The following is a 27,476-nucleotide window of genomic DNA, read 5'->3' as shown; positions in this document are numbered from 1 at the left end:
TCCCATTCCACAGTGGAACTGTCCAGAGTGCGAATCCCGCTGTCCATGAGGCTGGTTGACACGCACAGTCCTGGCTTGGGTAAGGCAGAACTGGGGCAAGCAGGCTATCCCAGTCAGAGGCAGGGTGGTGAGGCGCTCAGATCGAGGCCAGCTCCCTGGGTTCGTAAAGGGCCACGTGCAAAAGAAGCGGAGCAGGTAGTGTTGTTTCACCCCCACCCTGCGGATTTTCTTAGAAGAAAAAGGCAAACTCCAGCTCGCTTTTAGTAAAAGAGAGCTGTGGCGAATATGGGTGAGGAAGTGGGTAAGTGGTGGTTGGATGTGAGGGAGGGCAGAGTGAGGTGTGTGAGGATGTGCTGGATGTGTATGAGAGTGTGTGTGTTGTGCGGTAGTAGTGGGTGGGGCACAGAGAGTGAAAGTTACCTGTGTGTGAGGGGGGGGAACCCCACCTGACATCTCACACAGCAAAGTGTGTATGTGTTTCACTTCCACTCGTATTACCTACCAGTATTACCTATTTACTGTTTTCAATGCTCATCTCTGCCCATCTGCGCGAACATCCTAAGCCCTCAGGCCACAGACAGACAGGCTGCATGGACATTCTAAGGGTGACAGTTAAACAGAGTCAGCTTTATGGCCTGGTGCACCAGGAAAAAGATGTTTTACCTGGCTCAGGTATGGACTTTCAGTGATTTGAAGGTCCGATTACCTGCCCGCAACAGGGAGGGATGTCCTGTGGAAATTTGGGGGTGATCCGTCCAGCAGCTTCTGAGGGACACCATCAGGGACAAACAGACTGTTAGATTTTTATATATATAGATGATTCATGAGTAACTTCAGTTTGCCAGGTGAGTAGTTTACATTTCTTGTTCCAGGTGTATGATTCAAGACTGAAGGGGGAGAAAGAGAGAGAGATGAACGCACAATAAAAGAGCCGAACTTCCATTTTTATCAACTTATTTCCTTTAACAAAAATTACTCATCTCTCAGAAAGCAGATTGCATAGGCAGTTGTGTTTATCCACAGGAAATCTCCTATTTTCTCAAAATAGTCTGCACAGTATTGGGAGGGAGGGAATAAATCTTGTGCCGATGGAAACAGATTTGACACTACTTAGCAGTGTTTTTGTGGGTTTTTTTGCTATTAACAACCTTGCAATTTCTGTACTGCTGTCTCACACTTGGGGTAGTCAGACAGTAACACTTCTTAATTTCCTCGAAAAATAATTCAGTTAGATCAGCCACAATTGGAAGGAGATAACTGAAAATGATATCTTGCCTATTTTCTGCCCCCCACCCCACCCCATTCGGAAAGATTGCCCAGTTCTGTCCTTAACTTTATCAAGTTGATATTGGGACACACAAATCCTCAGTGGAAGTAATTTTCAGATCACACAGTGATTGTAGAATATAAACCAGTTTGTTCCTTACTCTGGGATCCCATTTCTTCCTCCACAGTAGCAAGCACCAAAAGACAATTAATTATACTTGATTTTGGGCCATGAGGTGAATTGTAGCTTGGTTCAAAGTATACTGCTTCATTCCTTAGGCCGGCGAATCTCCAACAGGACACCTGCCGAAGCGTTTCATAGGACCCAGGTTTTCTGAGTCTCTGGGATACCATTCAAAGGGTCTTGAATGGAACAGATACAAAAGCAGGGAGCTTTGGATCACTCCCTGTCAATGGACTCTTCCAAAATGTTGAGCTCATCCCCACCAGGTACATTACCTCTGTGGACCCTCAGTTTGGTCTTGGAAAGTGCTAACTTATGATCACCCCACAGGGTTTTCAAGGCAAGAGATGAACAGAGATGGTTTGCCATTGCCTGGGCAAGCGACTTCCTGGCAGGTCTCCCATCCAAGTGTTAACCAGGGCCGACCCTGCTTAGCAGAGGCATTCCTCCCATTGGACAAAGTGGGCAGTTGCCCAGGGCGCCCCCTTGTGGGGCGCGCAAAAACTGCAGGTTCGTTTGTGGGATTTTTTTTGTATTTTCAGTGTTTTTGGTTTTTGGCCTGCAGAGGGCGCGGTTTTTAGACTAGTAGCACCAAACTTTCAGGGATGTTTTGGGAGACTCTCCTGATGCTATCACCCAGGTTTGGTGAGGTTTGGTTCAGGGAGGTCAAAGTTATGGACTCCCAAAGGGTGTGCCCCATCCCTCATTGTTTCCAATGGGAGCTAATAAGAGCTACACTTTTGAGGGTCTATAACTTTGGACCCCCTGAACCAAACTTCACCAAACTTGGGAGGTATCATCAGGAGAGTCTCTTACTGATACCACCCAGGTTTTGTGAAGTTTGTTCCAGGGGGTCCAAATCTATTGACTCCCAAAGGGGGTGCACCATCACCCATTGTTTCCAATGGGAACTAACAGAAAATGTGGGCTACACCTTTGAGGGTCCATAACTTTGGACCCCCTGAACCAAACTTCACCAAACCTGGCTGGTATCATTAGGAGAGTCTCCTAAAGATACCCTGAAATTTTGGTGCTGCTAGCTTAACAATTGCACCTCTGACAGCAGGCACTCCCCAAATTTCCCCAGATTTTCCTTTTAAATCCCCCCTTTGGCATGGATTTAAAGGGAGAATCTGAGCTCCCCAGTTTAAAAATTGAAAGTGATGCTGGGCCTTTCCCCACTTACCTTAAGCCCCACGCTACTCTCCTCAAGTTGCGCGGGGTCCCCCTGCACTCCCCACGACAGGGGCGGCGACAGCGAAGCTGCCCCGACGCTGTCGCTGTCGCTCCCTCTCAGCGCGCGGCATCCCTGGCGCTGGAGAAAATGGCGCCTTTTGATGACCCCGCGCTCTGCGCTGAGAGCAGCATGCAGCATAGGGGGGATCCTTGTGAGTGGGGAAACACCCGCTGTTTCAGGGTGGTGGAGAATCAACCCCAAAATAGCATCACTTTCAACGTTATTTAAACTGGGAACCCCAGATTCTCCCTTTAAAGTGGATTTAAAAGGAGAATCTGGGCTCCCTAGTTTAATCACCATGGAAAATGATGTTGTTTGGGGGTGGATTCCAGCATCACTTGTTTAAACTAGGGAGTCCAGATTCTCCTTTTAAATCCACCTTAAAGGGAGAATCTGTGGTCCCCAGTTTAAATAACATTGAAAGTGATGCTGTTTTCCCCAATTGGGAGGACTGGATACAACACCATAAAATGTTTCCATAGCCATAATAAAACATTTTGAAAGCATTTTGAAAATGTTTTAAAAAATTATTTCTGCTGTGTGGCATGGCCCATTGCTGTGTTCAGATTTGTGAGTTGGGGCATGTTCTATAATGTGATGGCGATTTTGAAATGACCTGGTGTAAAAAATCATTGCTTGATCACAGTGGGGGAGGGCGGCTGCCCATGGGGGGGCGCCAAACTCCAGTTTGCCTAGATGCGCCACTGGGCATAGCTACAAGGGGTCAGGGGGGAGGTGTGCGTTGCACCAGGCATGTGCCTGTGGCGCATCAAACTCAGGTTTTGCCCAGGGCTCCAGTTTGCCTAGTTACGCCACTGCTGCTTAGCTTCCTAGATGGATGAGATCAGGCTAGCTCGGGCCATCCAAGTCAGAACCAGCTTGGTTTTAGATAAAGATATTCTTGGGTCTCTGGGCTTGGCAGTCTCTTTCTCTGAGGTCAATCGAACAGCAAACCTTCCCTTTCCTTTGAGACTGAAGCCAAGTAGCATCTCTTCCTCTGAACGAAGTCCCAAGTCCTCCCCAAATAGAAGCCATTTTATGATAACTCTGCTCCCAAGATAACCATTTTGTAGTGGCACCAGGTACACTATTTCATAATCTTAAAAGTTCCCGCAGGGTCAACGTAGTTGGCAGAAGCGTACCAGGGGCAAATGGCGCCCGGAGACAAATTGTCTCCAGGACGCCCCCCAGGCTCTGCCCCCTAGCTCCGCCCCTGATGCCCCCAGGCTCCACCCTCACTGCCCTTGACCCAGCCCATGTCACCATGGACATGGGCAAGGTCTAGGGTGCCCACCTTTCCCCCCAGACTCCCCCTGCTGGCTGGGTTCCCAGCCAGCAGCCTGCAGTCTCTTCTGACCTCCCCTCTGGGCAGGTCAGAAGAGACTGCAGTCCCAGCCTCGGAGACCTTCTTTTATAAGCACTGAGGCCAGGGGGTGGGCCTTGGGGAGTAGGAAGGGGTGGGACTTCCTGGGAGCCCAGCCGGCGGGGGAGGGGGAAGGAAGAGAGGGGGGAGTCCAGGGTGGGGTTCAGGGCGCTTGGAGGCAGCAGGAAGTCCTTCTGCCTCGTCGTTTTTTGCGTGCCTTGGATGGGGTCGAGGCATGCGAAAACGAGACAGCAGGACTTCCTGGTCACGTGGGGATTTTGCACCCCCCACGTGACCAGAAGAGTGGCGCCCGGGGACAAGGGTACCCCTTGTTCTTAGGCAGATACGCCACTGGTAGTTGGGTACAGATGATTAATCTTCCATCAGTTAGTATCAAATGCCAGATTGTAAGACTGAAAATAGGACAAGTAACCAGTTCTGACACAACTGATGATCCCACCGTGTGCATTTCTTTCATGTAAGAGGGATCGGGCCAGCTACAAAGTTTCAGATATTTCCTTGTTCATTAATAACTGCATAATACTTAATTGAAGTATTATGATCTCTTCTAATTATCTTCCAACATACTTACCCTACCATGTAAGAGTTTTCGTGCTTTTTTTACAGAGGGGAAAAGCCAAGTGATTGTCTGTCTAGAGAGATTATAATGATAACTATTCCAGTGTTAATTGATGCTGTTTACTTAACCCTTACTAAGACCTGATTCAAAAACCATGGGAGGGATTAATGGAACTTCAGATTAATTCCCTCTGAGGAGCACACATTGGTCGCCTGGCTGAGCTCCCTCTTTGGGGGTTGATTTAGGAGTTCTGAAGGCAGTTTGTGGATGAAGAACTATTCAAAATGAGATGGCTGTACTTCCTCATTCATTCTTTGGGAACTCACTCCAAATGTGAAGTGCTGTGGCCAGAATAGCCAGCGATCGACTTTTGCCATTCCCAGCTCAGCTTAAGCTCAGCCCCCTAGGGCAATATATCCAGGAGGTCATTTTGAAGAAGAAGAGTTTGGACTTATAACCCACCTTTCTCTCCTGTAAGGAGACTCAAGGTGGCTTACAAGCTCCTTTCTCTTCCTCTCCCCACAACCTGTGAGGTAGGTGGGGCTGAGTGAGTTCTGGAGAACTGTGACTAGCAGCCCAAGGTCACCCAGCAGGAATGTAGGAGTGCAGATAAGCCTCTGCCCCTCATGTAGAGGAGTAGAGAATCAAACCCCGTTCTCCAGATTAGAATCCACCCGCTCTTAACCACTACACCATTCTGGCTCACTTCAGTTTTGATTTCCTTCCTGCAAATCATATTGAAGACTATCCACAATGTGCTCAGCGTCCTCCCGAATCATTCCCATCCACTCTCTTGTTCTTTGTTTTATTAAAAATCCCACCCATATTTCAGGGTGTTCAGATTGTAGGCGCAGAAGAAAGAGAAAGAAAGAAAGAAAGAAAGAAAGAAAGAAAGAAAGAAAGAAAGAAAGAAAGAAAGAAAGAAAGAAAGAAAGAAAGAAAGAAAGAAAGAAAGAAAGAAAGAAAGAAAGAGAATGTAGACGGAAAGTAAGAGCAGGTGGTAGAAAGTGAGAGCAAGTGAAAAGAAGGGTTTTAGATTCAGCCAGAAAGGTTATGTCTTCTTTCCCTCCATTATTTTTCCTATAATGGAGAGATGGCAACCATAAAAGCTGCTGACCAAAGAAATCACGCAAGCCTTAAACCTATTCTTTTACTCTTGCTAGCTTAGCCTAATAACTCCAAAAATGCCCCTTTGTTCACAATTATGCAAAATGTGCAAAACTAAACTGTTTTCAAGATCCTGTTGTACCCAAAATATACCTTAAAGAGTTGCCCTTTTCCTGAGACAATAGGAAGGCCTATGGGAAAGCTCGGGCCCTTTGTCTGAGAAATAGGACAACTAGAAACATCAATGATAAGAGAAAACAAGGGTTCTTGGTTCATATAACGTCAAAGAGTGTAATGCTGACATCTTCCAATGGGGATTTTGGACAACCCCAAAGGGCTGTGGGAACAGGGAAAATCTCCACCTTTTGTGTGATTGATTGATGATGTGGGCATTTTGGGGTGTATTCTTTGCTGCCATTTTGATATAGCTTGTCATAACTACTATAAAAGTGAGAACCCACCGCCATTTTGCATGGTTCCCCTGATATTGTCTTGCCCGCAGTTGGCCGAATAAAGATCTCTCTTATTTTATTCTGTATCGGCTTGAGCTTCTTTGAGCTTCTTTGTTTTAATTCGTTACTCCGTTGTAACAAGATCAGCGTACCCGCTGGCCCCTTTCTTCAGTTCTCTCCTTAAAACAGTCCTTTGAGTAGGGTTACCGACTCTGACTTGGAAAATCCCTTGAGATTTGGGGGTGTTGCCTGGGAAGGCAAAACTCATTTGGTAGAATGCTCCCCATTAAAAAATCCCCAGATGTATAGAAGTACCATGTCTAGCAGGAGTCTAGGTTAGAGCCCTCTCCCTGGGCATGCTAATTTTCTATGTAGAGATGTTGGGTGCGGGGGAAGGAAGTTATATGGACGGGTAATCTTTGACATGAATTCCCATGGGCACTGCTTATGTAGGCGCAGAAGGAGAAAAGCGGGGTTTAGCTTTACTTATAATAAAGGTCTTCTTCTTTCCCTCCATTATTTTTCTTGTAATGGGGAGATGGCAACCATAAAACTGCTGACCAAAGAGATCATGCAGGCCTAAAGATCTATTCTTTTACTGTTACTAAGCAAGCTCGACAACCCTGAAGAATGCCCCTTGTTCACAATTATACAGAATGTGCAAACTGAACTGTTTTTGAGGTCTTACTGTACCCGAAAGGATACCTTGAAGTTGCCCTTTTCCTGAGACAAGAGAAACAAACATGAAAATGTTTAGGCTCTTTGTCTGGGAAAAGGGGCAACAAAGAACAATACTGATAAAAAGGAAACAGGGCTCTAGTTCACACAACGTCAAAGGGCGAAATGCTGACATCTTCCAATAAGGATTTTGGACGACCCCAATTGTTTTGGGGAAAAGGAAAATCTCCACCTTTTTGAATGATTGATTGATGATGTGGGCATTTGCGGGTGTATTCTTTTCTGCCATTTTGATGCAACCTGTCTTTATACTATAAAAGTAGTCGACGTGAGAACACGTCATCAACAGTCGCGTTTAGGTGTGAAAGTGGAAGCCCCCTCGCCTTTCCTATTTCTCCTTTTTCATCTTCTCATTTGCTCGTTGCTTGCGCCGTATCGGTATATTTGGACATTGCTGGCTGTCCATACAAGATGTGTGTACGAGACCTCGTTCGTCTGTGCTTTCCTTGGGACGAGATGTCGTCTACGTCATCACATAGCTTCATGTCGCATAATTTCTGACGGGGACACCCTCCCTAAACAAAATGGAGGAGCCTGTTGCCTGATTGGCCGGAAGGCTGTGCATCACAGCGAATCAACTACGCGTAAACAGCTGAGGTTCCCCACCACCCCGTGGCAACTGTGGCGTTTTTGAAAATGTTGCTGTTTGAAGAGGAGCTAATTTGACGCATGCCAAGGAGGTGGGAGAGCAGCAGATTCGGGGCAGCTGCGCTGTGGCCGCTGGTGCGGTGGGGAACGTCCAGGATCCCCGTGTCTTTTCAAGAGGTTACCCCGCGGCATATGGTGTGGGGAAAGGCCCACTGTCTAGCCTGTTGTTGGCCGAATAAAATTCTCTTTTTGATTTTATTCTGTATCAGCTTGAGCTTTCTTGAGCTTATTTAGTTTTAACTCGTTACTTCGCGGTAACACTTAGGCCCAGGTTTATCCCCTTGGTGAGAATAGCTGCTAGGCCTTTCCTAGTTGTCATTACTGATTTTCAAAGCATGTTGGCCTGCCGGCTTCTGCTTCATTTAGCAGAATCTGACAGAATTTGAACTACAACTATATTTGGTTTTTTCTTTGGTTGTGATGCAGTTTTTCAACCCAAATCAGTCACGGAACATGCTGTTCCTTCGCTTTCTTTGATGATGCACTAGCTGCAGTTACCATGAATACAGAACCTTCCGGAGTTCTGGGATGGATGTTGTCAGGGACGACCGCAGAATATTCTTTGAATAGCCGTTGAGTTGAAGGGGATTGTGTTGGCACTTGGCTTTTGAGCCTATTGAGTAAGGTCTGTTCAGGGGATCTGGAAGGCAGAGATATGATTCAGCCTCCAGCTGAGTCTTCCATGGAGACTTCTGTACTTCTGGCTATGAGGACTATGAGTTAGTTTTGATGATGAAGAGAACCCAGGTGGTGTCCTAGGTCGAATCCCCACTTGAAATTTGCACGCAGATCCAAACCTGTTCGTGGTGAAACTGTGTCCTCTTTATCGGAGTTTCTCCCTCCCCACCGTAGCGAGCACACAGCAGGCACACCCGGTTGCAGAACTCTTAGCAATCCCCACTACCAGGCGAGCTCGCTTCGCTGGACTCCCCTGATTGGCTGGTGTGCCTTGATGGGGCGGGACCTTTTTCCACTGCGGAAATGTACATTGTAGGGGCATGATCAAAAAAACCAGCGTGTAAAAGTTTAACGTTTAACTGTTTAACTATACAAACAGTTAATCGTTACCTGTGTAAACCATGAACGATTCAAAGTTACGCGTTGGACTGTTTAATGTTTGCATCCCCTTCTGCTGGCCGATCGCAAAAGCGGAAATGAAACCAAGGAAAGGCTGCGTGTGCATCGCAGCGCTGATTAGTTGCCCAAAATCTGCGTCACACTCCAGGGCGGGAAACGAGTCAGGGTTTCAACCCTCATCCCTCCCCTCGGATCAGCTCTGAACCGTGTTAGTGGGGTCTATGCCACTTGCAACCAGGTCCTTCCGGAACGTGGATTAATGGGGAGAACGGGCGCCAGAAACGGAATCTGCCACGCAAGCCATGGGGAGGTCGTCCCTCAAACCTGGTTAGTTTGTGTTCTGAAACCTGGCTAAGACGGTAGTGGGGATTCGGCCATAGTTAAAGAACTGGACTAGGACTTCCGTGGTACCCTGGGGTGCCGTGATCATGTCCCGGGGTACCACGGCAACACTACCGCCCCCCTCTCATTTTTGTGGTGTCTCCCACCGGCGCCAGCAAGGACATGGAGCTGGCCCATGGGGCATGGCCTGCCACAAGGGCAGCAGCCACCCCCACCCCCTCGTGCTTCCCTTCACCCTGGGAGGGGAAGGTGGGGGGTGTGGCAAGCAGGGGCAATGGGAGGGGAAGGTGGGGGGTGGCGGCAGGGGTGCCGTGAGATATGAAGAGTGAGGTCAAGGGTACCCTGACCTCGAAAAGGTTGGGAAACACTGGTATAATGTATAAATGGCTGAGCTACCAATAAAGATGTTCTGCGTTCGAATTTTACCAAAATAAATGCCTTAGATAAGCCAGGCTCTCTTGACTCTCAACTCTGTAAAATGGAAATAGAAATAGAAAAATCCACTTGCAAACAATTGCTAAAGTGCATTGAAAGTGGATTCAAAGTGCAGTATTTAGCCTGTGTGAAGGCAGTTTGCACCTCTCCTCTTTACTTGCCTTGAAGACCTTCTGAGAGGTCACCATAAGTTGGGTGTGGCTCGGTGGCTCCCATTTTGCTTTTCAGGGCTGCTGTAAACAATGCATCAAAATAATGCATGCAAAACATTTTGAAAGGATGGTATCAATGCCAAGGAGCAGCAGCGGCGTAGGAGGTTAAGAGCTCGTGTATCTAATCCGGAGGAACCGGGTTTGATTCCCCGCTCTGCCGCCTGAGCTGTGGAGGCTTATCTGGGGAATTCAGGTTAGCCTGTGCACTCCCACACACGCCAGCTGGGTGACCTTGGGCTAGTCACAGCTTCTCAGAGCTCTCTCAGCCCCACCTACCTCACAGGGTGTTTGTTGTGAGGGGGGAAGGGCAAGGAGATTGTCAGCCCCTTTGAGTCTCCTGCAGGTGAGAAAGGGGGGAAATAAATCCAAACTCCTCCTCCTCCTCCTCCTCCTCCTCCTCCTCCTCCTCCTTCTTCTTTTTCTTCTTCAAGTGTTATTAACGTGCATAGGAAAGGTGAAACATTGTTTTCAGCATGGCTGTTTTCTTTTTTCGTGCAGGTTTGAGGACGGAACCGTTTCTTTCCTGGATATTATTGCACTAAAGCATGGGCTCGATAATTTGGAGAGACTTACAGGTCAGTGTCTCCTAATACTTGCAGGTTTGGTGATTTCCACTTCACAACCATCAGGGGAAGGACAGGAAAAAAATCTTGTCCTATCCCTTCCTCCATATCAGGGATGTCAAACATGCACCCCAGCAGAGGTGGGATCCAGCAGGTTCTCACAGGTTCCCGAGAGTAGGTTACTAATTATTTGTGTGTGCCGAGAGGGGGTCACTAATGGGTGATTTTGCCATGTGATTTTTGCCTTCGTTACGCCCCTCCTCTCAGTAGCGCAGCAGTAGCGCACAGAACTGGAAGCAGTCTAGCAGGAGGTGCACCGGAGTGCGTGGCAGCCTGCACCTGCGTGCATTTGTTTCCCGCTCAAGGACCGGCGCAGCGGCTGCGTCCTTGCCACAGCCCCGCCCAGGAATGCCCCGCCCCCAGAATGCCCGCCCACACCCCCGTCGTGCCCCGCCCAGCCCCATTGGCGCTACACCACAGTTTGAATCCCACCACCATGGCAACCTGTTACGAAAATTTTTGGATCCCACCACTGCACCCCAGGGTGTGGATCTGGCCCCTTGAAAGGGCTTACCAGGCCCATGAGCCAGCTGAGGCAACCCCCACCCTATGCCTGATATAAGGCATGTGGGCCTTATAAACCCTCTGAAATTGAAGGGGGGGGGAATGAAACGAAAATTTGGGTTGATTGTTTAAAACTGTATCAGATCGATTAGTGCTGCCTCAGTTGAATGAGCCAGTGTCCGCGGCAGCCGAAACCTTGCTGCTGCTGGAGTTCTCACTGTATTTTAAATTTCATTGGATTGATTTGTCAGAAGTGAAATTTTTTATTAACATCTTGCTCATGTGCCACTTTATGTTCACTGTAAGTTCTACCGAGATATCCCTTCCTCAGCAGGAATTGGGTTGAAATATTTAGCCAGCCGGATGTGTCTCGGACCGTGGTGGCGAATCTTTGGTGCTCCAGATGTTATGGACTACAATTCCCATCAGCCCCTGCCAGCATTACAACAATATACCAATTGGCCATGCTGGAAGGGGCTGATGGGAATTGTGGTCCATAACATCTGGAGTGCCAAAGGTTCGGCACCACTGGTCTAGGAAGCCTGAAGGCATCTTCCCGCATCAGTATCTTCCCACCTTCGCTGCCCAGCATGCTGCCTCCGGTACTGGCGGGAGCAGATATCCATCATGACTGGTTGCCACTGAGAGCCTCTCCCTCTGTCCGTTTGTCCACTCCCCTTTTAAAGCCATCCAACTTGATGGCCATCACCACATCTTGTGGTAGTGAGTTCCACAAATTAACCATATTCCATGTGAAGGAGTACTCCCTTGTGGCTATCCTGTCTGTAGAATGTAAGAATCCTGTCTTTTTGAGCAGACTTGAATGATACCTTGATTGTAAAAAAAGCTTGGGTAAGCGTGATGGGATCCCTGTACTCCAGAAAGGGTTGGCATCTGTGCAATAAACAGAGTTTATTCAGTGCCAGAGCTTAACTCTCTGAGCTTTTAGCAAACCCAGCTACAGATGTGTGTTGACAAAGCCACACTAATAAACTGTTGGTCTAGCTAGCTGGTTGCTATAGTGTAGACCAGTGGTGGCGAACCTTTGGCACTCCAGATGTTATGAACTACAATTCCCATCAGCCCCTACAATTGGCCATGTTGGCAGGGGCTGGTGGGAATTGTAGTCCATAACATCTGGAGTGCCAAAGGTTCACCACCACGGGTGTAGACCATTACCAAATGGGCACTTGGCTTTCAGTCAATTCAGTTGAATTTCTAAAATGTGTTCCGTTTGGTCCAATCATCTTTCAGCCCTAGCTATTCAATATTAATTTTAAAAATCAAGAATAATTAAGAATATCACTGTCTCCTGAGTTCATAGAATCATAGAGTTGGAAGCGACCCCAAGGGCCATCAAGTCCAACCCCCCCGGCCTGCAAGAACACACAGTCAAAAGCACTCCCAACATATTTTCATCCAGCCTCTGTTAAAAAACCTCCAAAGAAGGAGACTCCACCACTCTCCGAGGCAGTGAATTCCACTGTCGAACATGACTGAAATGAACAGAAGTAATCATAAACAGATTTTTTAAAAAACTTGTCAAAAGATGATGTTTTCAGTTATTCATACCAGCTTTTAATTGGCTGAATATGCATATATATTTGAAGATTTAAAAGCGTAACATTTGCTTCTTACTCCCTTCCAAACAACAACCAAGAAGGTTTACATCCAGATGCAGATTATTTACATGAAGTGTATTAATATGCAGCTATAGTAATTAAATAATTTATGAACCCCATCGAGAGTTTTTTTTTTTAAAGGACTTCTTAATGGATGAAAAACTAAAGCTTTGTGATTAGTTACTGAGCTAAAAAAAGGAGCTATTGTTGGGAAAGCAATTCATTTATTAGGAGTGGCGTGCTTAGATCTTGGATTATTTACCAGCATCTGTTGATGGGATATACCAACCACTTAACTCAGAGACAATCTTTATTCAGAAATGGACAAACAGGAGTGAATCTTATGGGTCTGCCACAAATTATTTACGCAGAAACTGCTTTGCCCCAAGATACAATTATCTCGGGGCAAAGCAGTTTATGCGCAAATAATTTATTTTTAACTAGTGGGCCCGGCCACACGTTGCTGTGGCTGAGTCTGGTGAAGTGGAAAAGAAAGAAAAGGGGAAGCGAACAGTTGGAAATGTGTCATTGCACAATGCTTGCAAGAGAGGGGAGGGGCAAGGGCCCCCTCGCTCCCTTCCCTCTCTCCCGTTCCCTTGGATGGCAACCCGTCCCGTTCCTCCCTAACATTTCCCTTCCTCTGCTAGGGTGGGTCGGCCATGTGCAGGTGGCTGGCCCTGTCCCTTTCACTCCCTTTCCTTGCAGGCGAATTATCTAGCATAAAAAACGCTGGGAGGCATGAGCTATGTTGTGTTCAAATTTCAGAGCGTTTGGTCCAGCAAACCCCTGGACCCTCCCTCACCTTCCCTTTCTTCTACTAGGGTGGGTGGGCCATGTACAGATGGCCCACCCCATCCCTTTCACTCCATAAGGCAGTGGTTTTCAAGAAAGGCATGATTGGTTACCTTGTATCAGAGGGTGTGGCTGTGACGGCCAGCAGATGGCACTGTTGCGGATAGAACTGTGGTTCCAACTGTCACAGGTGTGGCATGTACACAATAACTGGCACAGTTGTGACCTGTACACAACAGGAGGGGTGGAAACAGTATGGAAACCTGGCCGCATGCAAATGGGACGTTGTGTGAAAATTTCAAAGCAATCAGTCCAGTAGTTTGGGAGATTACCTGTCAGCAGAAAAACGCACTGATAGATTTTTTTATATATAGATTGTAGTGGGGTGGGTGGGTTTCAGCATGAATCTGAACATTCAGCTCTTTGTTAGATTCTACGTTGATTTTAGTTACTATTTTGAACTATGCCTGCAGACACAGGGCTTCTCTGCGTTGAAAAAATTGAAGGTTTTAACAAACAAGTTGGGAAGTTAAAGATTCTTATCTATTGAGGAGGTCAACAGATCTCCCAAGCGGGGGGGGGGGGGCTATCATAAAACAATAACCAGGGCACCCACCCCCAGAGTTGCTCTCCCACAGCCAGCTCAGCTGTGCATCCCCTCCCCAGCCAGGTTTTGTGGATCCAAGCAAGAGCCAGCCAGTGGCATAGTGCCAACGGGGCTGGGGGGGCCCATGACACTCTGGGCACATGTTAGTGTGGGAGTGTGGCTGGGTTGTGGAGGGGGCATCCCGGGGGTGTTCCGGGGTGGAGCAGGTGGGCACAGGGCGTGCGCATGCCCTTGGCGCAGTTCCCCTTGCTTTGCCCCGGAGCCAGCCACCCGCTTGCCCACTGCTTCCTCTGGCCGCTGGTCTGCTCTCCCCCCCGCCCACGCTCCCTTGACTCAGGAGACTTTGACTGTGCCCAATGGAGCAGAGTGGCTCACCTGCCACTTCTTCCGCCACTCATTGCTGCCACTCGCCACTGCTTCTGCCTGCTGTCGCGAGTGAGCAGAGTGGCCGGGGGTGGGAGAGAAGGGACGGTCGAGTGTGTCCCCTCCATGTGACATTCACAAGTGGTGCTTGAGGCATTGGTCCCTCTGCCCCCCTCCCCCAAGACACTGCTGCTCCCAAGGTGTATATAATTTTGCTCTAGTATCCGTAGATCAGTTGATTGTGTACAGTTCTGGGCATTGCAATTCAAGAAAGATATTGACAAGCTGGAACTTGTCCAGAGGAGGGCAACTAAAATGGTAAAAGGTCTGGAGTCCATGCCCTACGAAGAGAGGCTTGGGGAGCTGGGAATGTTTAGTCTGTTTGACAGTGAAAATACATTATATAAATGCTCTTGTATCCAAGTACCCTGTTCAATAATCCACAAAATAGCAGTTTTGACAAAGGCAGCATGTAAAAATGAATTATAATTCTCATATTCATTCGGGACTATATTCTAATTCAGAAGCATACAATTTCTCAACCACTGTACCTCAATTGACTGTACTGTTGGTTTTGACCCTATATGACTTGGGACCAGGGTATATGAAGGATTGACTTCTCCCATATGGACCTGCTAGGTGTCAGAACTCCCCTGAATAGACATTGAAACACTTGAAAGTTCCAAGGCTTTATTGCTTAAGACAAGTGGAAAGCAGAACACTTGGATAATATGTTGAGTCGTCCCCCCCCCCCCCCCGAACCAAGATAGTACAGGATTCACTTGAACATTTCACTTGTTCTCCAAGGTCAGACTCCACCGCGGCTACATCGAGATAAGGCAGCCGTGGAAGAAAATCATAACAGCACAAAAGCAAAAGCAACATCCCAACCCCCATGATACAGATCTTGACACTTGGGAATTAGGATTATTCCGTCAATCAGAGAGGCTTGTTTGGCAGGCAAATGAGAGACGGTCTTTTTAGTGGCAGCCCTCTGATTATGGCACACCTCCCTGGGGAGCTGAGCCTGCGCCCCCCCCCCCATGTTTGGTCTTCATGAGGCAGCTGAAGACAATTTTATTTAAGTCTGTGTTTGATTAAAGCTGTTCTAAATTTGTTTTTAAATTTTTGGTTTTATGTAATTGTTTTATAGGCCGTTTCCGCACGGCCATGATGGGAGTTGAGTTGGCGTACACGACGCCGACCCAACCCCCTGGGACCATTCGCACGAACGGTCCCAGAAACAACCGGGAAGACAGTGCCGCGGAGCGCCGTCGCCCAGTAGAGCTACCGTCTCGGCAGCCGTCCAGCGCGTCGCCGAGGCCTGAGGACACGCCCCCCTGCCCTGCGCGACCGCTCCGGTGTCGCAGGGCAGGGGGGCGTGTCCCCAGGCCTCAGCGACGCGCCGGACGGCCGCCGAGATAGTAGGTCGACCAGTCATAGGGGGGAGGGAGGGTGCCTTCATGCTGCTGCCGTTCGCATGGCAGTGGCTCAAAGCCGCCGTTTTCCGTAAACCTCGCTGGGGAAGTGAGGTCGGAAAACGGCGGCTTCGTGCCGCTCGGGAGGCACGAGGGCAGCGTGGCTGCGGAGCAGCTGCGCCCCCCCACCCCCCGTGCGAACAGCTCCCCGGGGACGGAAAGGGCCATAGATTTCATTGATCTTATTATTTTTCCTGCCCTTCAGATTCTGTTATATTGTTTGGGAAGCTAGGCTGGGTGGGAAATAATGTGTCTTTAAATGGTGTGAAATATTGTGTGCAAATGCAGGATTTCACCAACAATGCTTCCGATGGCTTCACAGATAGTTCCTCTGCAACAGATGAGTCAACAGCACTTTGCCAATTTGTAATTTGGCACTACAATTCTATTGTAAGCCAGTTAAAATGGCATCGGCCAGCAGCACCAAAGCATGAAACGTTTTCTAATTGCCCGTTTTCCAGCCTTCAAATATTTAAGGGCAATATTATTGCAAAGATTATTTCGTTTGAAAAAAATCTATAGTTTCTCCGCCGTTTTGATCTTTTCTGCAGTGCAGAAATGTTATGCTAATTCCGACAGGAGCCTATTAAAGCAAAAGAAAATTTGCATACTTTGTGAAATGCTCCTTGTTCAGCAACTCCAGATTTAAATGGCACTAATCATAAACACTGGATACAGTTAAACCCTTTTGAAGTTGCCCCGAGGTTAAGTTGTGTGCTTTTACCGGGCCACAAGCCCATGAAAGAAGTAATGAGGGCTGTTTGACACCTACTCCTAATTACAGCAGATATCTGTTGCGGTTCCACTTGAAATGTGGTGTTGAAGATCTTTGCCCTGCAAATGGGGAAATTGTTTCTGTTGCAAGGACGTGTCAGCTAGACATGAATACTTCTTTGCTGGTCAGTTGCTGGATCTGTAGCGATCTGAACTGATAAGTGTAGAAGAACATATTGCCGTGGTGGCGAACCTTTGGCACTCCAGATGTTATGGACTACAATACCCATCAGCCCCTACCAGCATGGCCAATTGGCGACCACAGCAAGGGAGTGTGAAGGAAGTCAGAAGACCTTGGTGGTCTTCCATCCAAGTATCCATGCTGCTATGCTTCCAGCATCCAATGAAATTAGGCTATACCTCGCTGCGTGCCTCTGCCTCATGAAATTAGTCTGCATTATCGAAGGCTTTCACGGCCGGAATCACTGGAGTGTTGTGTGGTTTCCGGACTGTATGGACGGGTTCCAGTAGCATTTTCTCCTGACGTTTCGCCTGCATCTGTGGCTGGCATCCTGAAGATGCCAGCGCAAGTTTCCAGTCTGCAACTGCACAAGTTTCCAGTCTGCAACTTATAGATCATAGCCAGGAATCCCTAGTTTATGTGATCCAAGAAGATTATGTTGTACACCGCCCAGAGCCCCTTGGGGATGGGGCGGTATAAAAATCTAAACAATAAATAAATAAATAAATAAATAAATAATTGATTGATTGATTGATTGATTGATTGATTGATTGATTGATTGATTGATTGATTGATTAATATGATTTTGGGAAAAAGCATTGCCAAAATTCCTAGACTATATAATTTTCAATTTTGCTTTAAAAAGTAATGGATAAGCTCCACGGTTCTGACGAGGTTCACAAATGTTAGCCTGTATCCCCCAAACCCCATTTAAAAGCCCCCACAAAAGCTCACTAGCATAAAACTAATTCCAACTTTTTGAAAAGCTGTGTTAATTGGAGAACAAGGACTAAAACAACAGTTCATATTGTTGTCATGTTGTCGTTGAACAATTGTGAGTATCTATTTTTTGTGTCAGTTGCTTTTTCTGTTTCCCGCTGGGATTTGTGAGAGTGCTCCATTGATCAGCAGCCGAAGAAAATCTTTAGATTTGAAAGAACATGTTTTTCAAAAGCACAAAATGTACTTTGTAGTGATTACTGGGCATGCCGGGCTGACATTTGACTCTGCCGCAACGGCTCTTTGTGTTTTTTAAGAAGCCAGTCCATAATATATGACAAGGGGAATTAAACCACAGTGGAGAGAAGGCTCCACTCTTCCGCTGCTGTTTGATTCAATAAGCGCCGCCACATTTAAATGGGCCTTCCAGTTGCAAGCTGCTGTTATAGGTTAATGCATCGCGCATCCAAAGATCAATGCGGTGCTCCGATGCAGGTGAGCGTGTTCTGCTGAACTTCGCATTTGTTAAACCGCTGGAGCACCTGAGTTTCTCTCGAGCCAAAGTTCCCAGCCATGTTTGATGTATTGCGTCTGGAAGAGCGAACAAATTAGAATTAACTTGGGGACCCAGACTTCCCATTCTGCAGGCGCACAAATTAAATTATGAAGCTGTCTGCACTGCCTGTTTCTGGCATCTCTTATTCTTCATCGTGACTGTTAGGAGCTCAATTACGGCCAGGATGGCTGGAGCTGTTGCAGAGTGAGCTTTACCAAACTCTGAGGCTGATATCACGTTACAATAGATGAGTCTTCAAAACCTCTTTGAGACAAGGCGGCAGCCTCCTTGAAGGGCAAGCCGTCAAGACAAGAGGAATTTCTTTGATGAACAACCATGGACGTAGGTAAGGGGGGGGGGGTTTCTCGGGTTTGAAACCTCCCCCCATTCATGTCCGAAGCTCCACCCCTCCGTTTGTGGGTTTTTAAAACATGTTAGTGCTTTTACGGCCTTTTGCCTGCAGGGGGTGCATTATTTGGGCTAGCAGCACACAACTTTCAGGGATTGTTTGGAGGACTCTCCTGATGATACTATCCAGGTTTGGTGAGGTTTGGTTCAGGGGGTCCAAAGTTATGGACTTCCAAAGGGGGTGCCCCCATCCTCCATTGTTTCCAATGGGAGCTAATAGAAGATGGGGGCGACACCTTTGAGGGTCCATAACTTTCGACCCCATGAACCAAACTTCACCAAACCTGGGATGTATTATCAGGAGAGTCTCTTATTGGTACCATCCAGGTTTTGTGAAGTTTGGTCCAGGGGGTCCAAAGCTATGGACTCCCAAAGGGAGTGCCCCATCCTCCATTGTTTTCAATGGGAGCTAATAGAAGATGAAGGCACCAGGCTCCATTTTCCCTCTATGCCTCAGCCCAGAGGGGAGGGGCAGGGGAGGGCAGGGCAGGGCAGGGCAGGAGAGTCTGCCATCCCCTACCTTGGAGAGCTGCTTTTATAAGCGCTAGGCCAAGAGCGGAACTTGGGGAGGCGTGGCCATGCCCTAGGGGTGGGTGGGGGTGTGGCTGCTTCGGCCTCCGCTGCCCCCACAGCACAAGGGTCTTCCCTGTGTGATTAAACGTAACAAGCAGTGGCAGCCATTTTGTGAACGGCTCTGTCTCCTGTGGCAGCTGTTTTCTGGCTGCGCCCGCCATGTTGTGTCAGAATTGCAAAGCTACGCCATGCTCCTAAAATGTTTAATATGTTGGAAGCCAAAGGGAAGGATGGCATATAAATATAATAAAATAAAAAAATATTTAATTATATCTCTTCCCTTGGAAACAGCACAAGGTGGGACTTCGTGGCATCTCCCTGAGCTGGTTGCCATTCAGCGACATACATTCATGGCGCGTCTCCTTTTGGGGGCTTTTGATCCTTTCTTGGCCTGACCTGGATAGCTCAGGATAGCCGATCTTGTCAGATCTCACATGCTAAGCACGGGAGGTACTTAGATGGCAGACCATCCTGGGAGTCCAGAGCTCCTATGCAGAGGCAGACAATGGCAAACCACCTCTGTTGTCTGTGCCCTGACTTGGATAGCCCAGTATAGTCCAATCATATCAGAGCTCAGAAGCTAAGCAGGGTCAATCCTAGTTAGTGTTTAGCTGGGAGTCCATCAAGGAAGTCCAGGGTCGCTATGCAGGGACCGGCAATGGCAAACCACCTCTGTTGTCTATGCCCTAACTTGGATGGCCCAGCATGGTCTGATCTCAGAAGCTAAGCAGGGTCAATCCTAGTTAGTGTTTAGCTGGGAGTCCATCAAGGAAGTCCAGGGTCGCTATGCAGGGACCGGCAATGGCAAACCACCTCTGTCTTTCTGTGCCCTGACTTGGATAGCCCAGGATAGTCCAATCATATCAGAGCTCAGAAGCTAAGTAGGGTCAATCCTAGTTAGTGTTTGGATGGGAGTCCACCAAGGAAATCCAAGGTCACTATGCAGACACAGGGAGTGGCAAACCACCTCCGTCCAGCTTTTGTTGTTGAAAATGCCACAGGGTTGCCATAAGTTGGCTGTGACTTACAGTTTCCATCATCATCAGACCTTTCTTGGTTTTCTCCCTCTCTACCTCCCCCCCCCCTTACCAATATTACCATTGTGGGTGTATATCTAAGAAGTCCCCTCTCTGCATTATGTTGGTTCCTTTGTAACAATTTAAATTCTGAGTAAAACTTCAGTAATACAAATGTACTGTCAAGAAGTGGGATTATTTAATGCATCAAGGATGAACACGGACCTCTGTGTGCTTGCTGGCTTCTCAGTTTCATCTCCCATTTGTGAAGAGAGACAAGGAAAGAGGAAGCGTGCCCTTGGGAAGCCGGGGAGCACACGTTACAGTTTTATTTCTTAGTAGAAGTTTATAATGTGATTATGAAAATGTGAATAACAATCAAAATAATGTAGCAGCTTATTCCCTTTAGGTAGTTAAAAAAAATCAGTCAACTGTTCTCTAACAGGAGCCTCCAATTATTCATGCCCACTAGTTTTCTGCATTCAAATATAATGTATTTATATGACTTAAACATCAAACATGGGGTGATAAATTGCTGGATTAAAATACTCTTTTTTTAGAGACAGCCTGCAATGGAAGCCAAAGTAAGTTGAACTAGCAAAAAATTGAAAGCTGTATTAAATATTGAGGGGAGTGTGTGAAGGATTGCGTGACTGCAAAATGTAAGTCAAAAAATGAAAAATGACTTCACGGCAGCGCTGCAGTCAAAACTCTGCTCATGACCTGAGTTTGATCTAGACCAGGGGTCTGCAAACCGTGGCTCTCCAGATGTTCATGGCCAATTGGCCATGCTGGCAGGGGCTGATGGGAATTGTAGTCCACGAACATCTGGAGAGCCACAGTTTGCAGACCCCTGACCTAGACGGAAGTTGGTTTCAGGTACCCGGCTCAGCGAAATGAGTACCCAGCATGCTGGGGGTAAAGTGTAGATGACAAAGGAAGTCAATGGCAAATCACCCCATAAACACAGTCTGCCTAGTAAACGCGATGGTATAATGTCACCCTATGGGTTCAGTAATGACCCAGTTGCTTGCATAAATCACCATGGCTATAAAATATGTGAAATCAATGATATTCTGGAGCAGCCACAAAAAATGGTCGTTTGCAGATTGTGTGGCCCAATCTGGCAAAGAGGCAGCATGTCTGTGGTGCTGAGCATCCCATCTTCCCCAAGATTGATGACTGGCTCCTCACTGTCTTTCCCTCCTTCATAGCAGCCAGAATAATAATACTGTTCCCGGCCACGGCAGCCTTCAGGTAAATGGTTGCCTCCAGAACCTTCAAGATAGTTTTAATTACTTGGGGATTCCCAGATGGGCTGGGCTTTGACAGGAAGATGCTGGCAGGACGAAGAACACTCTTTGTATCCCAGAAAGCTCTCAATTCTACTCTACTGCTGATCTGCGGAGCAGAAGATCTTAATGAACACCAGTTATGGGTAAGCTCAACCCTGTTTTCACATGACTTGAATCCATCAGTCAATCAGTAATTTATTATCATGGACCTCCAGAATGGAACATATATTAACAGAATGATAGACAGATAGACAGACAGACGGACGGACGGACGGACGGACGGGTGGGTAGGTGGGTAGGTGGGTAAGTAGGTAGGTATCCATCCATCCATCCATCCATCCATCCATCCATCCATCCATCCATCCATCCATCCATCCATCCATCCATCCATCCATCCATCCATCCATCCATCCATCCATCCATCCATCCATCCATCCATCCATCCATCCATCCATCCATCCATCCATCCATCCATCCATCCATCCATCCATCCATCCTTCTGTTAATATATGTTCCGTTCTGGAGGTCCATGATAGTAATAAATTACTGATTGACTGATGGATTCAAGTCACGTGAAAACAGGGTTGAGTGGTACTCCACTTCCTTTTAATGAATGAAATTGAAGAACAGTGAGACAGGCCCGAATGAGGGCTATCCTGTGTTTGGGAATCAGTCATTCCCTTTCTCTAGGACAGTCTGGGAACTGTAGCTGTGTGGCAGAAGCTGATGATCTCTTAACAGTTTCCTGACCACCCTGGCCAAACTTCAGCTCCTGGAATTTTTTAGAAGTGACCATGACAATTAAATTGGCTTAAAACCAATATAAATTTGCAGCACAGATAAGCTGTTGATGCATAACACTGCGCAGTACTTCACTGTCGTACAGCAGCAAAACATTCTGTTAACATGGATGTCAAAATGCTATCCGGTGAATAAAGCTTCACATCTCTGTCAGGGAAGGCACTAGTTGCGAAACAGCAACACCAACCTCCCCTCACCCACCCCCCCGCAATACACTTGAATCAGTATGGAAGTAGTCAGCCCCCCGCACTGTATGCTGGCTGGGACTCTGAGGCCCCTTCCAGACACACGAGGCGACTCAGGTTTGACTCGTGTCGGCGGAGTCGTACCTCAACTTGAGTCCTCCCATTCCTCCGCACAGCAGCCGACTCGTGTCTCCAGAGCCGAGCTCAGAGGGCGGGACCATCTCCCTGCGCTGCGTTCCGATTGGTTGCTGAGTTCCCCGTTCTGCGCATGCCCAAAGCTTTTCGCGCCGCCATGAGTCTCCCCTTCTGCACAAAATACTTAGCTGTGATTGGCTACATGGCAGAGTCGAGTGACGGAGATTCCGCACTCAGTCGGCTTCAGCTCGAGCGCAACCCGAGTCCGCCAGTCGACTCAACTCCCCAGTAGAGTTGAGAAATTCAATGGCGAGAGGGAGGTGAGTCGAGTCAGACACGAGTCCGCCGCTACGTCTGTGCGGAGGACTCGGGTCGGACTCAAGTCAATCTAAGGTCGACTCCGACAATGCGGAAGGGCCCTGACAGATGGTTGGTTCAGGAGTGCTACATCTCTCAGGGTGCAACCACACAATATGCCTGTCCTGTGCTGGGCTACAGATGCAAGACCGAACTGGCAGTCAGATATACACTGGGGAAAATCACCTTAAAAAGTGGCCCTCGCTTGGTGCTGAATGGACCCAGACAAGAAGGATGATCCTCCTCCCACCACAGACGTTTCCGTTGGCAGAAACCGGGTGAGAGGGAAACTGGAAACTCCTCCTTCCCAGCTCCTTCCAAAGCTCTCTTGCATCACCAAACAAACGAGTGCTTTCTAAGGCAGTCAGTCAGTTTTGTCAGTCAGTCAGTTTTATTACGGCCATTAGGCCAGCAAAAAAGAGTAGAGAAGAACAAGAAAAAGGAAGAACAATAAACAAAAGAAAAATCGAATTTGTACAGAAATCCATGGTAGAAGTCTATACACAAAAAATATCATCAGCTTGTAGTATTATTACGGTCACCTTCATGTGGCCTGGCTCTTGATCCTAACACGATTCTTCGCTTATTATGTGCCAGCATACAAAATTTAGCTACCTGCTGAGATATAAAAGAAACTCGGTCTTCCAGTAAAATTCTCACAAGAGCTGAATCGGAATTAACTCTAGTTAAATTTCTGTACTGAATAAACAATGGATGAATTAGAGCCTCCCTTTCCCCTTTAGGGAGTTCACAATGCAATAGAATATGTAATACAGAGTCCACTTCCCCTGAGTTACAAACACATCATCTCCTATGTCGTGGGATTTTTTGAAATCTGCCCATTAGATTGGCTGATGGAAAAGCGTCAAAACGGGCCCTGGAAAAGGCCTGCATTCTAAGGCAAATCCCCCTGATACGTATTTGACCAAGGACTACTGCACGTTCCTAACCCAAAACACTTCGAGTGTCTTGTGTACTTTGGCCCTTCAGAAGGCTTCGAGAAACCGTTGTCATTAACGGTAGGACGTTAAATACCGAAAAGGCGCAGGAAGAGAAATCAGCATCTTTCTTTCATGCTGTTTAGTTTCTTGAAATGAAAGTATTTCCTATAAACTTAAAGGGTTCAGTTCATTTCGTATGCAAAGCTTCTTTCCAGGGTATTAAGAACATCTTCATTTCGAAGATTAGAACAGTTAAAGTAGGGTGACAGTTGGAACCGAGGAGGGCGCGCAACGGGAACGAGCAGAAATCAAGGGAGAAGTATTTGTAGGCGCCGAAATTGTCAGCCTACCGTACGAGCCGTCATCTTATGACTCCCCAGCAGGGATGCTCGATTGCCAACCACGATGGCTCACACTTCATCTGCCAACTTCAGTCACCACAACAGAAGGTTTAAAAAAATTGCATTCAAATCGTTTCCATCTGTGGAGAGCCAGCGAGGGATGGCGTCAAACGAGGATCTAGGTCACGGGTGTCCAACTCTGGCGCTCCAGATGTTCATGGACTACAATTCCCATTAGCCCCTGCCAGCATGGCATTGACCATGCTGGCAGGGGCTAATGGGAATTGTAGTCCATGAACATCTGGGGCGCCAGAGTTGGACACCCCTGACCTAGATCATCCTGATTCAGGCCTCCATTCTGCCAAGAAAGTCTTCTGGAAGACTTGAGGCCAGTCAAACACTCTCAGTCTAACCTTCCTCACAGGGTTATTGTGAAATTATTGTCGTGACTGTCTCACCCCATATGTCCCAGGTAGGCTTCTGCGATCGGCAGAGGCTAACTTACTGACAGTCCACCGGCCCTCTATGTTGCGGCTGGCCTCTAACCCGGGCAAGGGCCTTTACGGCCCTGGCCCCAGCCTGGTGGAACACTCTTCCACCAGCTGTTCAGGCCCTGCAGGACCTTGGTGAGTTCCACAGGGCCTGTAAAACCGAATTGTTCCGCCAGGCCTTTGGGGAGGCTGCCCGTGGATTGCCTGCCCCCTCTGATGCCCCCGTGCCCTCTGTTGTACCATCTTCGGCATTGCCAATGTAAGATCTTATTTGGCATTGCCGCCCGCCCCCCTCCCAGCCTTGGGATCGGGCGCCATCAATGAATTGTGATCAACCAGTGGTGGTTGTGTTAATGCTGCTGTGTTTTTAAAGTTTCAATATCACATGTATATTTCGTTTTATTTATTGTGTACTGTAGTTATGCACTGTTTGTACACCGCCCAGAGCCCTTAGGGGGTGGGCGGGTTATTAAATTGAATAAATAAATAAAATAAAATGATAGTGGAGAAGATAATTATGCAAGGTGTTGAGGGTCCCCAAGACAAAATATAAATGAGGTAAATAAATAATGTTCGGTTGTGCTAAAAAGCCACTGGTTCATATGCATTCCCACACAATTTTCCCACAGCTTCTCCTCCCCCGTCTGCTGTTTGTCACATTAAATACGTAAAACATTAACTCTTCAGAGTTAGAGACTTGTAGACTTGAGGTGTTTCCTGCTGCAACTTACAGAAAGCGCTTGTTCACGGCAGTTGCTGGCAAACTGTCCAGATCCAAAGGAATCTGTGCGAGTGCGCTCTTGCACCGTCTTGTGGGAGTTGTTGTGTTTCATTTTACCTCAGAGGTGTAGCTCCAAGGGGACAGGGGGGATGTGCAATGCACCGAGCACGCGCCCCTGTGGGGGTATGTTGAGAGTGCTCCGGGGGTGTGGCGTGATGGGGGTGTTCTGGGGCAAGGTGGGGGCAGAGGACGCACCAGTGCACCGAGCGCTTTCCCCCCTTGCTACGCCTCTGCTTTACCTATTTCCACCTGCAGCTCATTCAAACAAATTGTCCTGAAGGTGCAAAGAGCAGGCAAGCAGCGAGCAATCTGTGGTTGAGCAGTAGATCCATCTGTTCCCAGCAGCCCTTTTCCGTCCTGGCCCTACGTGGTGGAATATGCTCCTGCTCAAGATCAGGGCCCTGCGGGACCTCAGCAGTTTCTGCAGGGGCTGTAAGATGGAGCTATTCCACCGGACTTTCCCAGTGGGCCGGCCGGCTTAACATCTGCTTAACATCTGTTTTACTGGCTGAAGTCGTTACGGGCGACGCAATGAAGAGACGAGACGCAGCAATATCATCCGGTGGAGAGAAGCCAGTGGCGATATAGCGTGATCCGTGGATCTGGCTACTCTGCCGAGCTGGTGTCCCTGGCACCTTTTATTAGGGTTATGGGGAAGGCGGGAGAGTGGGAGAATGTTGCACAATACATGACTCATAGGGGCTGCGTACGTGCGGGAGGAAACGTTCCAGTCTGGGCCTAATCCATACCTGGGGGTATGCACCTTTTGTCCCTTTGTCCAGGACATCTTGTGACCTGTGAGTCATGGGGGTCTTGTGACAGGTGAACGTGTGCCCCCAGAAGGCAACAGATGGCGCAGGCATTCCTGTGCTCTGTCTGAGTCTCTGCTGGGTTTGCTGGCTCACCCCTACACGGGCCTCTCGGGGTCGGGTCGAACATATTAGCCTACCAGGAGAAGGGCCCTTCACAGTGAGTAACCAATGGACCGTTTTTATGGGAGTGCATGAGGGTGGGAAAGGCTTGCATGAGAAGGAACGCCATGGAGAACCATTTGCTCTTGCAATCTGTTTCATCTGCAAAAAAATAAAAATAAATAGCAACCATGAGAAGTTTGGGGTCATCATGTTACAGACCCCCTCCTGGTACTTTCTTATTGATCCGTGCGCTGATATCCACAAAGCTGAGTTGTTCTCGAGGGCCTGTGGAGTCGGTCTTCCGACTGATTAGTCCTGGAGTGTCTTCTTACAATCCCCCTGACGTCTGAGACGGTAAAATGAATCCAGGGGCAACTCATCCATTTGTTTAAAAAAGATAAAGGAGAGGCTCTCTTGTCTGTCATAAATGGCCGGGAATATATTTTATAACCTCCCACTCGCACACTAGAATTGGTGGTTTGGATTTTTAGAACACGTCTTTTTGTTTTGCCGGTTTGCTTAATTTACTAATTATTTTTTTTGCCAAACTCTCGATAACTCTTTGAAGTGAATTGTGTAAGAGGCTTAATACGCCTGAGCTGAAACCCCGAACCTTGTGCTTTTTATCTAGCATTTCTCAGTGAATAAAAAGTTGAATTTTGGCGGAGGAAGAGTCTTGCTATGAATCCGTACTTTATTGTCTGACGACTGAGATGGTCAGAAAATAGTTCTCATGTGCTATCAAATAAAGTGTTCGTGTAGAATAAGGCGCTAATTCTTTATATTTACTCTTGTCAAGGTTCCATTTATGAAACAAATAAATGGTACAGACAGCTCAATAATCATAAATTTATGGTTACAAGGTTCAGTTTGTAACAGTTTTCAGAATGTGGGACTAATAATCAAACTACTCTTTGGCTGCATTCAGATTCAGCTGTCTCTGTTCATGCAGTAAGCCAGATCTGGGCATTATACGGCCCGTGGGCCACATCCGGCCCGCCGGATGACCCTGACTGGCCCCCCTGCCGTGCTGGGGTGCGAGGCGCCTTTGAAAGCCCTGCAGAAGCCGGTTGCCTTGGCTCCGGGCTTCTGCGGGGCTTTCAAAAGCGCCTCGCCCCCCTGCCTTTTGGCCCGGCCCTCCACAATATTTTCTGTTTCTTATGCGGCTCCATGGAAAAAATAATTGCCCACCCCTGCAGTAAGCAAAATAATGACTTGTTGGCAAGTTTGGAAGTCCCTCTTCCTTTCATGTGTGGAGTTCATTGGCACATTCTCAGAGGTATATCAGGGAGAAATGCTGTCCGGAAACCACCACTGCGCTCGGGGGTGGGGCTCAGGGGTGGAGCTGCCTGCTGACAAGCCCCACCCTCCAGCCTT

The 27,476-nt window shown here is 47.8% G+C and overlaps 1 protein-coding gene across 3 annotated transcripts in view; it reads left to right on the top strand.

Annotated features, from left to right (window-relative positions):
* Nucleotides 1–27,476, top strand: part of MOCOS (molybdenum cofactor sulfurase) — a 154,866-nt gene that overhangs the window by 49,408 nt on the left and 77,982 nt on the right. For all 3 annotated transcript variants that reach the window (XM_048511741.1, XM_048511740.1, XM_048511742.1), the window contains exon 5: nt 10,140–10,216. In XM_048511741.1, coding sequence (XP_048367698.1) covers nt 10,140–10,216 — 77 coding nt within the window. The remainder of the gene's footprint in view (nt 1–10,139; nt 10,217–27,476) is intronic.

The sequence above is a fragment of the Sphaerodactylus townsendi genome, linkage group LG11 (genome assembly GCF_021028975.2).
Source record: "Sphaerodactylus townsendi isolate TG3544 linkage group LG11, MPM_Stown_v2.3, whole genome shotgun sequence".
Classification (NCBI taxonomy): Eukaryota; Metazoa; Chordata; class Lepidosauria; order Squamata; family Sphaerodactylidae; genus Sphaerodactylus; species Sphaerodactylus townsendi.
This window is presented reverse-complemented; position numbering and strand designations above follow the sequence as displayed.